The following is a 12136-nucleotide window of genomic DNA, read 5'->3' on the forward strand; positions in this document are numbered from 1 at the left end:
CCAAATCCAGAGACCCCTTCGGAGCTTGAGACCTCCACTTGCCCCCAGCACTGGCACCCACGAGGAGTCTCCTCGCCCAGCCTTTGTGACTCATCACCATGGTGTTTCCCACTGTACTTTCGCCTCTGCCTGCCTCCAGGGCCCCTGGGCCTGTGAGGTCAAATAAACTGGGACAATGCTGCAGACTGGGTCTTTCTCTTGGAGGGTCCTGCTGTCAAGAAACATTTAGTTTGATAAACCCAGAGTTGCCAGCACTTATGTGACCACGGAACCCTCTTTTTGGAGAAGTGCATCTTTTGAGAACTGAGGAAGTAGGGTTTGTGGGTAGAACACACCCTTTGCCATCCTCTGTTCCTGCACTGTCCAATGTGGCAGCCACAGCGACATGTGACTACTGAGCACTTGAACAGAGAAGTGCTGTACATGTAAAATACGTAAAATACTAGTTCAAAGGCCATGTGCAAAGACCTAGTACAAAAACCCAGAATGTAAAAGAATGCATTAATAATCCTATTGATTACATATTAAAATGCTAATATGGGATGGAGAAGAAAGATTGAAAGTTACGAAACACTCATGGGGATGTAAACTACAGCACAGGGAATGTAGTCAGTGGTATTGTAATTGCTACGATGTGTGGTGCCGGGTGGGTACTGAAAACATCGGGGGAACACTTTGTAAAGTATGTGATTGTCTAACCACCATGCTGAATACCTGAAACTAACACATAATATTGAATGTAAACTGTAATTGAAAAAACTTTTTAAAACAAATTAAAAAATTAAATAAAAAAGAAATGCTAATATTCCGGGTCATACTTGGTTAAGAAAAAATTATTTTATTAATGCTTCTTTTTACTTCTTTTAGTGTGGCCGCTGGAAAATTTTAAATTACACTGGGGCTGCGTTTGTGACTTACATTATATTTCTATTAAACATCTCAAGCCAGTCGCTACATCTCTTTTTATTTCATTATGTTCAAACCTAACAGAATGCTTGACAGCTTCTGTTATTTGCAGGATGAAGCCCTCCCTTGGTAGCACGGGTGCCGGTCTCCACCATCAGCCACCGCCTGCCTGTGACCATGCAGCCCACCTTTAGGCCCCCCTGGCCTGTGTGCAGGCTTCATGTGTGCTTTACATACAGTTCACGGCCCTCTTCTCTGCATAGAGCCATCTACTAACCTCTCAGGGTATGGCTCACGGGGATCCTACTTTGGGGAAACCTTTCTCATCCTGTCCCACTTACCCCAGGGTAATTGAAAAAACTTTTTTAACTCAAATAAAAAAATTAAATAAAAAAGAAATGCTAATATTCTGGATCATCCTTGGTTAGGAAAAAATTATTTCATTAATGCTTCTTTTCACTTCTTTTAGTCCCACTTACCCTGCCTCTCCTTTGTGTTTCCATGGTACCGGTTTTCATTTATATTTTAACACTTCAGATAATATAACTTGTACTGTAGTTCATCTGTATAGAGTCAGTATGCCTAGGTTTCCCTGTTTCCCACAGGACTTAGGGACTGTGTCTAACGCACTTCTTTTATATCAAACTTAGCAGTGTTTTGATCACAGAGGTCAGGAAACATGTCAAGTGGTAGACTCTTCTCCCCAGACCACTCTCACCTTTCCCCTGCTCTGCTCCTGTAAGGCAGCCAACCCCCGCAAGGGGCTTTTGTAAGCTATTGTAGTTGGCGTTTGTCGCTGTTTGGCCATTGAGAGCAGGCTCTGGCAGGAGACTGAAGACTACAGGAGATGGTAAGAAAGCGTTTAGTCTCTGCATGGTAAAGACTAGAAATGCTGGGCTGCATCTCACACAAGTTTGAAGTTCAAGAATTCTTAACTGATGAATTAACACATGGTGACCTCGAGAAGAAATATATCTTCCAAGGACAGCTTGTGGTTAACTGGGCACAAATTCCTAACTCGGGCATAGCAACCGCTGCTCCTGGAGGCCACTCACCACGCTGCAGTCCAGGGGAAGAGCGAGACCGGCCCTCCGCCCGCACTGCGCTCCTGCTGTCCCGGCGCCGTTATAAAGGAGGAGTTCCCAGCAGCCTCTTCTGACCAGGGGGCTGAGGCCTGCCCCACCCAATGGGAACTGAGGAGCTATAGCCTCATTTGCATCTATGCTGACCAATCGGAACGCATAATTCCAACCAATCAGAACCATGCTATTTGGACCTATCAGAACTGTGGTATTTGGATTCCTCATTTGCATAAAAATGGACCAATCAGGAACTAGGGCTGGCACTTTGTCTTTAAAAAGCAGACTCCCGTTGTCTTGGTGAGGTGCCCTTTCAACGGCCTCTGGAGGCTACCTTTCCCCAGTTCGCAAACTGTTCACTTGAATAAAGCTTCTCTTTCCGTACCTCAGATTGGGGACTTTGTTAAGACTGGTCACAAGAAAACTCCTGTCTGCACTTATATTAATTTAAGTAATTTTAAACACCTTGCTGACCAGTCACCACGGGAAAGTAGCCAGCCAGCCACAGGGCCAGTTCTGGCTCGAAATAGTCAGCAAGGGGTTAACACACAAAAATTAGTCCCTGATTGGTGATACCCTTAGGTACTTGGCTAAAGAAAATGTACAACTGCTCTTAGCTTTGGTCCCACAGGATTTCCACAGAAAAACCAAGTCTCACTAAAAGTCAGTTAAAGTTACAAATTACAAAAAATAACAAAGGATCACAAAGGATCTACCATAAATTAAAAAATGAGGATTAGAACCCCAAGAACATAAGATACAGAACAACATATAGAAGAAAAAATTTTAAAATATATGTGTTAAAAATAACTCAAGGCATAGTTGAAGGACTTGAAAACTTGAGTCGAGAAATAAGAATAGGCAGATTTGGGAAAAAAGTGAATAAAAATGGCAAACATTATCATGGAAATAACAAATTAATAGGTTAAATAGCAGATCAAACACATTTGAAGAATTAGTAAATTTGAAAACAGCTGGAACAATTACTTAGATTGCACCCCAGAAAAGCAGAAGAATAGAAAACATAAAACAGAGGTTAAAAGATTCATAGGACAGCCCTGGCTGGTGTGGCTCAGTCGGCTGGAGTGTCATCCTGTACACCAAAAGGTGGTGGGTTCAATTCCTGGTCAGGGCACCTACCCAGGTTGTGGGTTTGATCCCAGGTTGTGGCACGTGCAAGAGGCAACTGATCCATGTTTCTCTCTCCCTTTCCCTAAGATAGACAGATAGATAGATACAGAGGACAGACTAACAAGGCCCAACAAAATCTAATGTGAACCTAGGAGGAAAGAACTAATGGGAAGAGGTAATACTGAATGACAATGGTTGAGAATGTACTAGGACTGATGAAAGACCTAACTCTACAGATTCAGGAGGAACAATGACTCATGACTTTGGGGGTGGGATCCTTAGACTGCAAAACACCGAGGAGAGGAAAAAAATCATTAAAACAGGAAGAAAAAGAATAACTACACAGGAACAGCAATCAGACTGGCTGTACATCATTCAAGCCAACAATAGGGGGTGTTGAGAAAAAATAACTGTCAAACTGGAATTCTAGTTAGACTGTCATGGATGAGGGAGAAAGAGACATTTCCAGGCAAAGTTTGAGAACATTTACCACTAACAGATGTGACTAAAGGAAGTATTAAAATATGTATTTTGGGAAGAAAGAAATTGAATAGGAAGGAAAAAAAGAGATGTAAGGAGTAGCTAAAAAAGAAAGAAAAATAAAAAGGAATGTCGAGCAAAAGACTAGCAAATATATAAAAAATCAAAACAATTACTGACAGTATAAAATAACAATAATGACTAGGTTGGTGAGTATAAATTCAAGGTGAATTTTTTAAAAAGCAAAGAAAATGCATAGTAAACAAAATATACAATAAAGGAATATAAATAAAAGTATTAAGTAGTTCTACAGCCTGAAATCTCCTTGAACTCCGCCACATGTTCTGAACACTCTACTCAGTATCTCCACTAAAAGGTGAGTGAAGGTGAACTATTCAAAACCAAAGTCCTAAACACCATCCCCCAACACGTTCCTCCTCCATTATGGTCCACCTCAGTTCATGGCAATCCACCTCTTTGGTTGCTCAGGATGAGATCTTTGGAGACATCCTTGATACTTTTCTTTTCACACCCCACATTCAATCCAACTGTTGGCTCTGTCTTCAGAATATATCCATCGCCTGACCGCTTCTCACCATGTCTACCACCATCATTCTGACCCAAGCTGCCATCATCTTTAGCCTGGATTACCAAATTAGCCTCCCAACAGGTCTCCTTGCTCCTGGCCCCTCCCCCTTTAACTGAGCTAAGCCAAAGTTCTTACAAGCAGCCCACGAGAACCTAAAAAGTCTCCCCATCTCCCTGGTTCCCGTTTCTTCCTCCTCTTGCTCTTCCCTCTGTTCCGGCCACACTGGCCTCCATGCTGTTCTCAAGCATTTTAGGGATGCTCCTGCTTGAGGTCTCTACATGTGCTGGGCCCTCTGCCCACAGTGACCTTCCAGACAACCGCTTAGCTTTCTCCAGGTATACCTCATGTCCTTCAGTCTCTGCCCGCATGTCCACCATTGCCGAGAGACTTTATCTGAGGAGCCTGTTTAAAACCAATTGCTCTGGACCCACCCCTTCCTCCCCAGCATTCCCTTTCCCTAATCTGCTTTATTTTTCTAAGACCCTACATATTCATTTTGTTTTCTCTTTCCCCACTCAATTGTCTATTTTACAATCTGCCATATCCCAGTGTCTGACACATGGTAGGTCTTCAACAAGTATTCACAGAATGTGATACGAAGATAAATCCTGAGCTGTGGGAGAGTTTTGCATTGATATTAACTACATGCAGTGAGAATGATGGCAGACGGGAAGGGTGGGAAATGAGAAGAATGAGAGATCACAGTTATCACTAGGTCAAAGTTCCAGAAAAACAATCCAGTGGTGTGCGGGGCCTAACACTTGTGTCAGGATATGGAGACAGACAAATTATGAATAATGTATCACGGTTATGAAAACTTGTCCCACTACAGTTGGGAACAACCGTGGTAGGTTGCAGTGCGAGCAAGGACAGGAGGCAAGTGGCGTGCTTGAGAAAGGAGAGCGAGATCTGCAAAGATTCCAAAAGTGAAGGACAACAGACAATTTGTGATGACTTGTGCAAAGAGGGCTTGTTCAAGTTCCGTCACCAAGTCCTGAGAAGTCCCTGCCCACTTTGAGGAGAGCACCGCCACTGAATAAAGCTATTCTCTGTGTGCCCAACACTGAGTAGCCAGACTATCCCACAATGGTTTTCAGTCCCACTGTGTTTAAGCTCAGTGAAGGACAAGATTTTAACAGTAAATCCAGATGACTAAGCTGTTCATTTTCCAAAGGCTGCCTTTAATACTGAAGTTTTCTCAGGGCACTAGAAAATTACTGGCTCTCCTTATTTTATGAAATAGCCTTTTACTGACTTGGCAAATATTTATTGGGCGCAAACTATGTACCAGGTAGCATGCTGCCACCATGAAGACATACAGATATTTGTGATTTTGTTTTGGAAATTTAAATAATTCTTGAACAATTTTTTAAACTGCTGTGTCTTTTTTGATGCCAGTCAAGTTCACCATCATCAGGTGTTAGGTTGCTCATAACCTAACTCCTAACATAAGCATAAAAAAGGAAGAAGTTTGTACTGTATTCTAATGCTGCGGACCAACAGAAAGCAAATTATTTGGGTATCAGAAAATACAAGTATTCTAGAACTTCCCAAACCAATTCTGCTGATAAACGCAAGTGGATAAAAATGTTTTTATTGGTTTTATTTTAAAGCTACGGTGAAACATCATTAGCCTAAAAGACAACACAGACCTCTCAATGGCAGACAAAAGTGAAGACTTGGCCGCAGAAGGCAGTCAGTTCAAGCTGATGTCTGCAGCACCTTCTAGCTGTCGAGTTGGATCACATCTCCCCTCCCGCACCTATGCTGTTTCTTGTCATCACACTCCCCACGCCACCCTCTAATCTGGCTTACTCCTACTTCGGGATCTGGTAGTTGCCTCCTCCAGGAAATGGTCTCTAATTCACCAATTTATGTTTGAATTAGGTATTCCTTCTCTGTGCTCTATTGGAGCCCAGTAAATATCTGCTCATGTGCCAGATCCCCCCACAGAGCTACATACTCCCTGAGGCTAGGACCCTCTGACACTCATTTTCATAGTCTCAGCACATGGTAACGTCTTGGCCTTATGCAAATGCTCAATACACACTGGCTGAATGACTTCCCAGAGATGAGGATAGGTTTTTATGGAAAGAGGTTGTTTATGCCAGACATTGATGGATGGGTTGGATTGTGATCTGTATTGTTTTTCACTAGAGGTGAAACCAGCAACTTGATCACTTAGGTATAATACTGTTTCCCTCTGGTGCCCCCAAGCATTCACTGCAGTTTCTTTTACATAGACTCTGATTTTGTACTAAAAATGTCTTAACTACATTTGGAGTGGCCATTAACTTGTAGGCTCCTTCCAATCCTTTTAGAAAAAAGTTGGAGTAAAAATTCTAAGTAACATAGTAATCTATTATTACCCTAGATAATATTTTCCTTTACTTTTGAAAAAAATTTCTTTTGCTTTTGAAATTATGATTATCCAGGATCAAACTATTTCAATCATGACCGCTTAAAAATTTCTTTTGGCCCCTGTGATATAGAACAATTCGTTGGCCTGTACCCAGAGTCTACATTAAGGAAAAAGAAATTCCAAAGAAATTCAATCATGACTACATATAAACAATCAAAAATAAGTGTTAAAGGATGCCTCCAAAGAAATACACAATACAAGTAATGTTGTTTGTGTCCTTTTAATAAACACACTTGCATAGTTATATTACAATTTTGTAAAAATAAAAACAGATTACCTCATGCCAAGCGTGCCCAGCATTTGCACAATCTCAATACCTTTAATACTATAGTTTTCAAGACACACAAAATAAAAATTTAAGGCAAAAAACAGCACTTTGCAACAATTTAATAATTTATTACATTACAGTAGCATCACAGCAGCATCCAACAATGCCACTCTAGGCAAAAGTCTCTCAGAATTTCCATTATAGATTCTATTTACAAAATTTGTAACTTGGTAAAATTCATTCTAAGAAAATTTGGCAAATAAAGCTTTGACTGGAATTGGCATTTCTTTCTCTACTTTTCCTTCCCCTACTTTCTTTACTTTAAACTATCAATATCGCATTGTATTTTAAAACACTAAAATAGCAGTTATATTGTTTTAGTAGTTCTATTATTTTTAAATGACTTTAAGATAAAGTTTTAGAGGAAACTCTACAATGGGTAGGGGATTGACTTATTTTCAAATTTTCTAAAAAATCAGCTTCGGTTTTAGAACTGATTTTTTCACTGCTGAAAAACCCATCAGATTTAATCACATACTTTAAAAATGATTATCACATATTACAATTTTTAAATAAACTTTGACAGGGTTTAGATTTATTCAGTGGTTATCCCACTTTAAAATTCTATGTTCCCGATAAACCCTTTCCTTCTAACGTTGCTTTCTAAGCAAACTGAAAGCTGCCTCATACTGCATGAGGAAGAGAGCAAACGTGGCTGAATATGAGGTATCGCAGAGGACTGCATGCACTTTTAAGAAGGTCAGGTTATTATATGTCATCCTATTTCCTTAATTTTTAGCTTTCTCTCGAATATATGACAAAATACCTACACAAGGAGAGGTATTTCAGTAAATACAGTATATATATTTTCCAGACCGACATTTAGCTTAAATATGTCATCATGTGATTCAGTCCATAGGTTAGCCCAGAGCACAAGAATACATTCTTTTCAAATTGAGTACAGATGCTAAACTCTATCTGAATGTCATTCTTAATAATCTTCATCAGTGTAAAAGTGAGTCATTTGCACTATAAAATATCTTTGAAATAATTTATCAGTGTATTAGGTAAGTCCAAATGCGAAAAATAATTATAAAGGGATGTTATACAAAATCATGTGGCTAATTAGCAGTGGTCTGATTCCTAACCTCAGGGTTTATAACGTACGTAAAGTAAGTGTCCTTAATTTGAACCCAACTAAAGGGTGCAAAAGCAGAAAGTTCAGAACATTAAAAGGCAAGACCAAGTACTCTGTACAATTTGGAAGATCAGTTGAATTCACAAGGACTCAACCTCTGTACTGTCTCCTTTACTGACTGCAGGCAAATCTGTTATTCCACCTGTAAAGTGATATTATTGCTTTCCTATTAATGTCACATTTTATAAAAGTATCATGATGATGCCAAATGCTAAAAATTGAGCTGGTCTGATAATTACAAATCCCTGCCGCAGGGAGCACACATACACATCACCACACATCCCAATAACGTGAAGTATTTTGGAACACAGACATTTGAACTTTGTGAAGTTCTAACTAAACTGTTGGTTCTTTCTCAAGTGCTGTAAAGTTATGATTTAGGCAATGTATAACTGAAATAATTCATTCATAATGTATAGGCACATTAACATAAATATTGCACAAAATGTGCTTTTAACTTAAACTCAAAGATATAAAAACACGTTTCACTCTTCTTAAAGAACTCTGTGAGGAAATAAGACTGTGATTGTATGTACACTTTTCCTGATAATACTTTGACATTCATAAACAGTAGATTGCACTGCAGTTTGTAAACATTGTAAATTGCATAAACTTCTCATTGATTTTCAAAAATAGTTTAACACTGTCCACTAAAACTCCTTTTTGTTTCAGCTAAGTACTTTCACATTTATTAGTTTTTAATAATGTTTATCATCTTTAAAGTGTTTCCATTCAAGAAAAAGTAAAATCCTATGCCAAAGTAGCCAATATGGTTGAATAGATAGTAGCCAGAGAATTCTGGATGGCAAAGTCAATCTCCTAGCCTCAAAGCACTTTATAGAGGCATAGAGGAATGCAGCTCAAACACATCTCTCCTTCACTTGAATTCATTCTGGACTAGATAGAGCCTGTTTGCCTGCTTCAGGGGCATTTAAACTCTGCAAAGATTCCTCATGTTCTTTACTAAATACATTATGAAGAATGTCAACCAATGTCCTTTTGTGGCCTGGGACATGTGGTTACCTAATTAAGATAGATAACATGAGTTTTGACTTTAAAATGTATCGTAGATATCAATGCTCTGTCTAAGCTAGGGAAGGTTTCATATCTCATAGTCAATGATGGGAGCCGTTCATTCCCCCAAAATAATACATTTTTAGGTCATCAATGAAGAAGTAACAACTACTTGCTGCAGGATATGATATAATATCTTCATTAGCCCAGAGCACATGAAGGTCCTAAGGGAGCTACCATAGTACACGGCTCATTTCTGGGCAGCCCAAACAGATGAAATATATCCCACGCTGCACATACTGATGGGGCAGGTCACTTTCCTATTCTGAGGTAAGAAAAGCTCCCCAAAATACACAGAAAATAGATAAAAGGTTATTTTCAGTTCTTGGCCTTTAACAAATTTAAATACTGAATAGTGGCATATTAGAAAGTAAAAGAGTAAACAGTGCATATCTGGGGGAATCACACATTGAACCAAGTAAGAGCTCACTGTGATTAGGATTAGACCAAACGTAAGAACAAAACATAAGCAAATTTTATCTGAATTCTGTAATCAATATACAAGTTGCAATAACATTAGAAAAGCGCGGCAGCTCATTCCAAACAGCGAGAACAGTTTGTGCAAATAGTGGGTCTTTGTGTGTTTGAATTCCCACCCTGTAGGGGAAACTCAATGTGCATGCTAATGACCTACAATTACCAAATTGAAAAAGAAAAGCGCTAAGGGTGCCAGAGTGAACAGCAGGGAAAGCCACACAAAGACCCACTATCCTTTAAAGTGTTACAAATAAATGTTAACTGTAAGTTAGAAACACAAAGAAATAATCCCAAGTGGCTCTAACATTCGAACCGAAGTTAATGAATTGTGTAGGAGATATTTGATCAGGGCTGCCTGCCCTGCCTCCACGCTAGTCAAACTTGGATAGTGGGTCTCTGGGGTGCTTTCACACTGGAAGACAACATTGGGTCCTATAAAAAGAAAAATGAGGAATAAAATGAACATAAAGCAAATTAAGTGGGTGAGAAAAAATTTGACTAGTAACATGCAACATCAACTAAACAAATTTGAATTATTACTATTATCAACCTTTAAAAAAATAGTCACGTGCCACTTAACAGTGGGGATCTGTTCTGAGAAATGAAACGCCAGCAATTTCACCCCTGTGCAAACATCACAGAGAGCAGTTACACACAGAAGGCACAGCCTACTACACACCTAGGCTATATGGTGTACCACCATCACATACGCGGTCTGTCCTTGACCGAAACGCCGTAATGGGGCACACTGACTATATCCTAATTATATAAGAAAATTAAAATAATACTTATAAGGGCCCCAAAACCACAGATGGTAATCTAAAATTTAACCAGTTTTTACTGACTCATCCACACCTGGTTGTTCTTCCTTTAGAACAGCTTTTATTTGTTCTTTATATTCCTCAGAAAAGGCTTAATTGAAAAAAGTGTTCCACCATAGAAAAAAAAGATCAACAACAACAACAATGAAACATCTGGAAAGCCATGGCCTACTGGAATGCCTCCAGGGATCATTAGCCAAAGGTCTTCCGGACCGGGTTGGTCTGGAAAAGTATCTTCCTTCCTGGATTCAGGAAAAGTGCCTCAGGCATTCCTAATCAATCAGATAAAGTGGAAGCACTAGAATCTGCCAAACCATCAGCAGAGCTTAAAATGGTCATTCATTTAGGTAACCCACGTTGTCATGATTTTCTTCACTTCTCCTGAAACCCTGAGATATTTATGGGAATGTTCGAACCATAAAACAACTGGACTTCTCCCACCTCCAAACTGGGAAACTTAGTCGTGTTATATAAAGGAAAGTCTTCTGCCAGGGTAAGGGCAATCTTTACAAGCTCCAAAGTAAAAACAAGGCATGAGTATTTCAAGCTTATAGTCTAAAACAAACCTGCAATACTTGCACTGAATTCATAAGCATAGCTCAGCTTTGACTGGGTTACCATTTATAGCCTCTCAAAAACTAAATTAAAATCAAAGGCTAAATTTATTAGATAATTTCACAAGAATGATAAAAAATATAAATCATGATGCATTTTGTAAAAAAAAAAAAAGGGGTGGGGAAAAGTGACATTCGTTTTATAAAGGTAAAAAGGTATTTATTTCCAAGTACTGTTTGTTCTCTAATTTACTATTAGTTCATATTTATTGTCAAATGTAAGAAAGGCAGGGTAACTACCAAAAGATAATTCTATGAGATCTGGACCCTCGTCCTAAAAATAGTGAAATAAATCTTGATTCATATATCTCTTGTGGCATGAGGTATCCATCTAAATAATCACCTAATGAGAGTTTTGAAAACAAATTTTAAAAGTTTTTAAATTTTATTCTTACCTGGATAATGTGTACATAGGTGGGAAACAAATGGGAAGGTGATAAAATTAATAGCACATACACTAAAAGGGTAATTTTTAATAGGTAAATAGGATACTTACTATCTACTCTTTATTAAGCTGAAAAGATCATTGCACGCTGAAAAGGATGGTGCAGTATAGACTGCTATCATACCAAAGAACCCATAAAAGAGTCTAAGGTCTGAAGCTAGGAAAAAATTATTTAAAATAAGGCAATGTAACTCTTGAATTGTGAAAAGTTTCCTTTTGCATTTTCTTACTTTAAGCATTAATATACATTTGCTAAGAGAGCTGCATTTAGTATCTGATCCAGAACAGTAACAAATGCAGCGCTGTATATTAAAGCTTTTGCACTAGTTGAGAGGCAAATAGTTTGATATTACTCACACTGTTGACTTGGATCTGAGTCTGTCGTCATCTTAACATAGTTTGAAGGGAAGAGACCAGTCACCCCACTGATTTCTCCTTGCCACCAGTCATGATCATCTTTGTTCAAAACATTGATAAGTTGTCCCTTGGAGAAGCTGAGCTCATCTTCATTACTTGCTACATAGTCATACATAGCAATCACCTGACACACTACCAGAAAAAGAAAAACAAACAGCAAATTAATTATTCCTACTAGGATCACAAGTCAAAATAACCCCAGGATTTAAATTACA

At 38.9% G+C, this 12136-nt stretch overlaps 1 protein-coding gene across 3 annotated transcripts in view; it reads right to left on the reverse strand.

Annotated features, from left to right (window-relative positions):
- The window catches only part of ITSN2 (intersectin 2), a 94417-nt gene that overhangs the window by 17743 nt on the left and 64538 nt on the right, over positions 1-12136 (reverse strand). For all 3 annotated transcript variants that reach the window (XM_087823399.1, XM_087823396.1, XM_087823398.1), the window contains one exon: positions 11862-12053. In XM_087823399.1, coding sequence (XP_087679525.1) covers positions 11862-12053 — 192 coding nt within the window. The remainder of the gene's footprint in view (positions 1-11861; positions 12054-12136) is intronic.

The sequence above is a fragment of the Miniopterus natalensis genome, chromosome 13 (genome assembly GCF_054644295.1).
Source record: "Miniopterus natalensis isolate mMinNat1 chromosome 13, mMinNat1.hap1, whole genome shotgun sequence".
NCBI classification, from domain to species: domain Eukaryota; kingdom Metazoa; phylum Chordata; class Mammalia; order Chiroptera; family Miniopteridae; genus Miniopterus; species Miniopterus natalensis.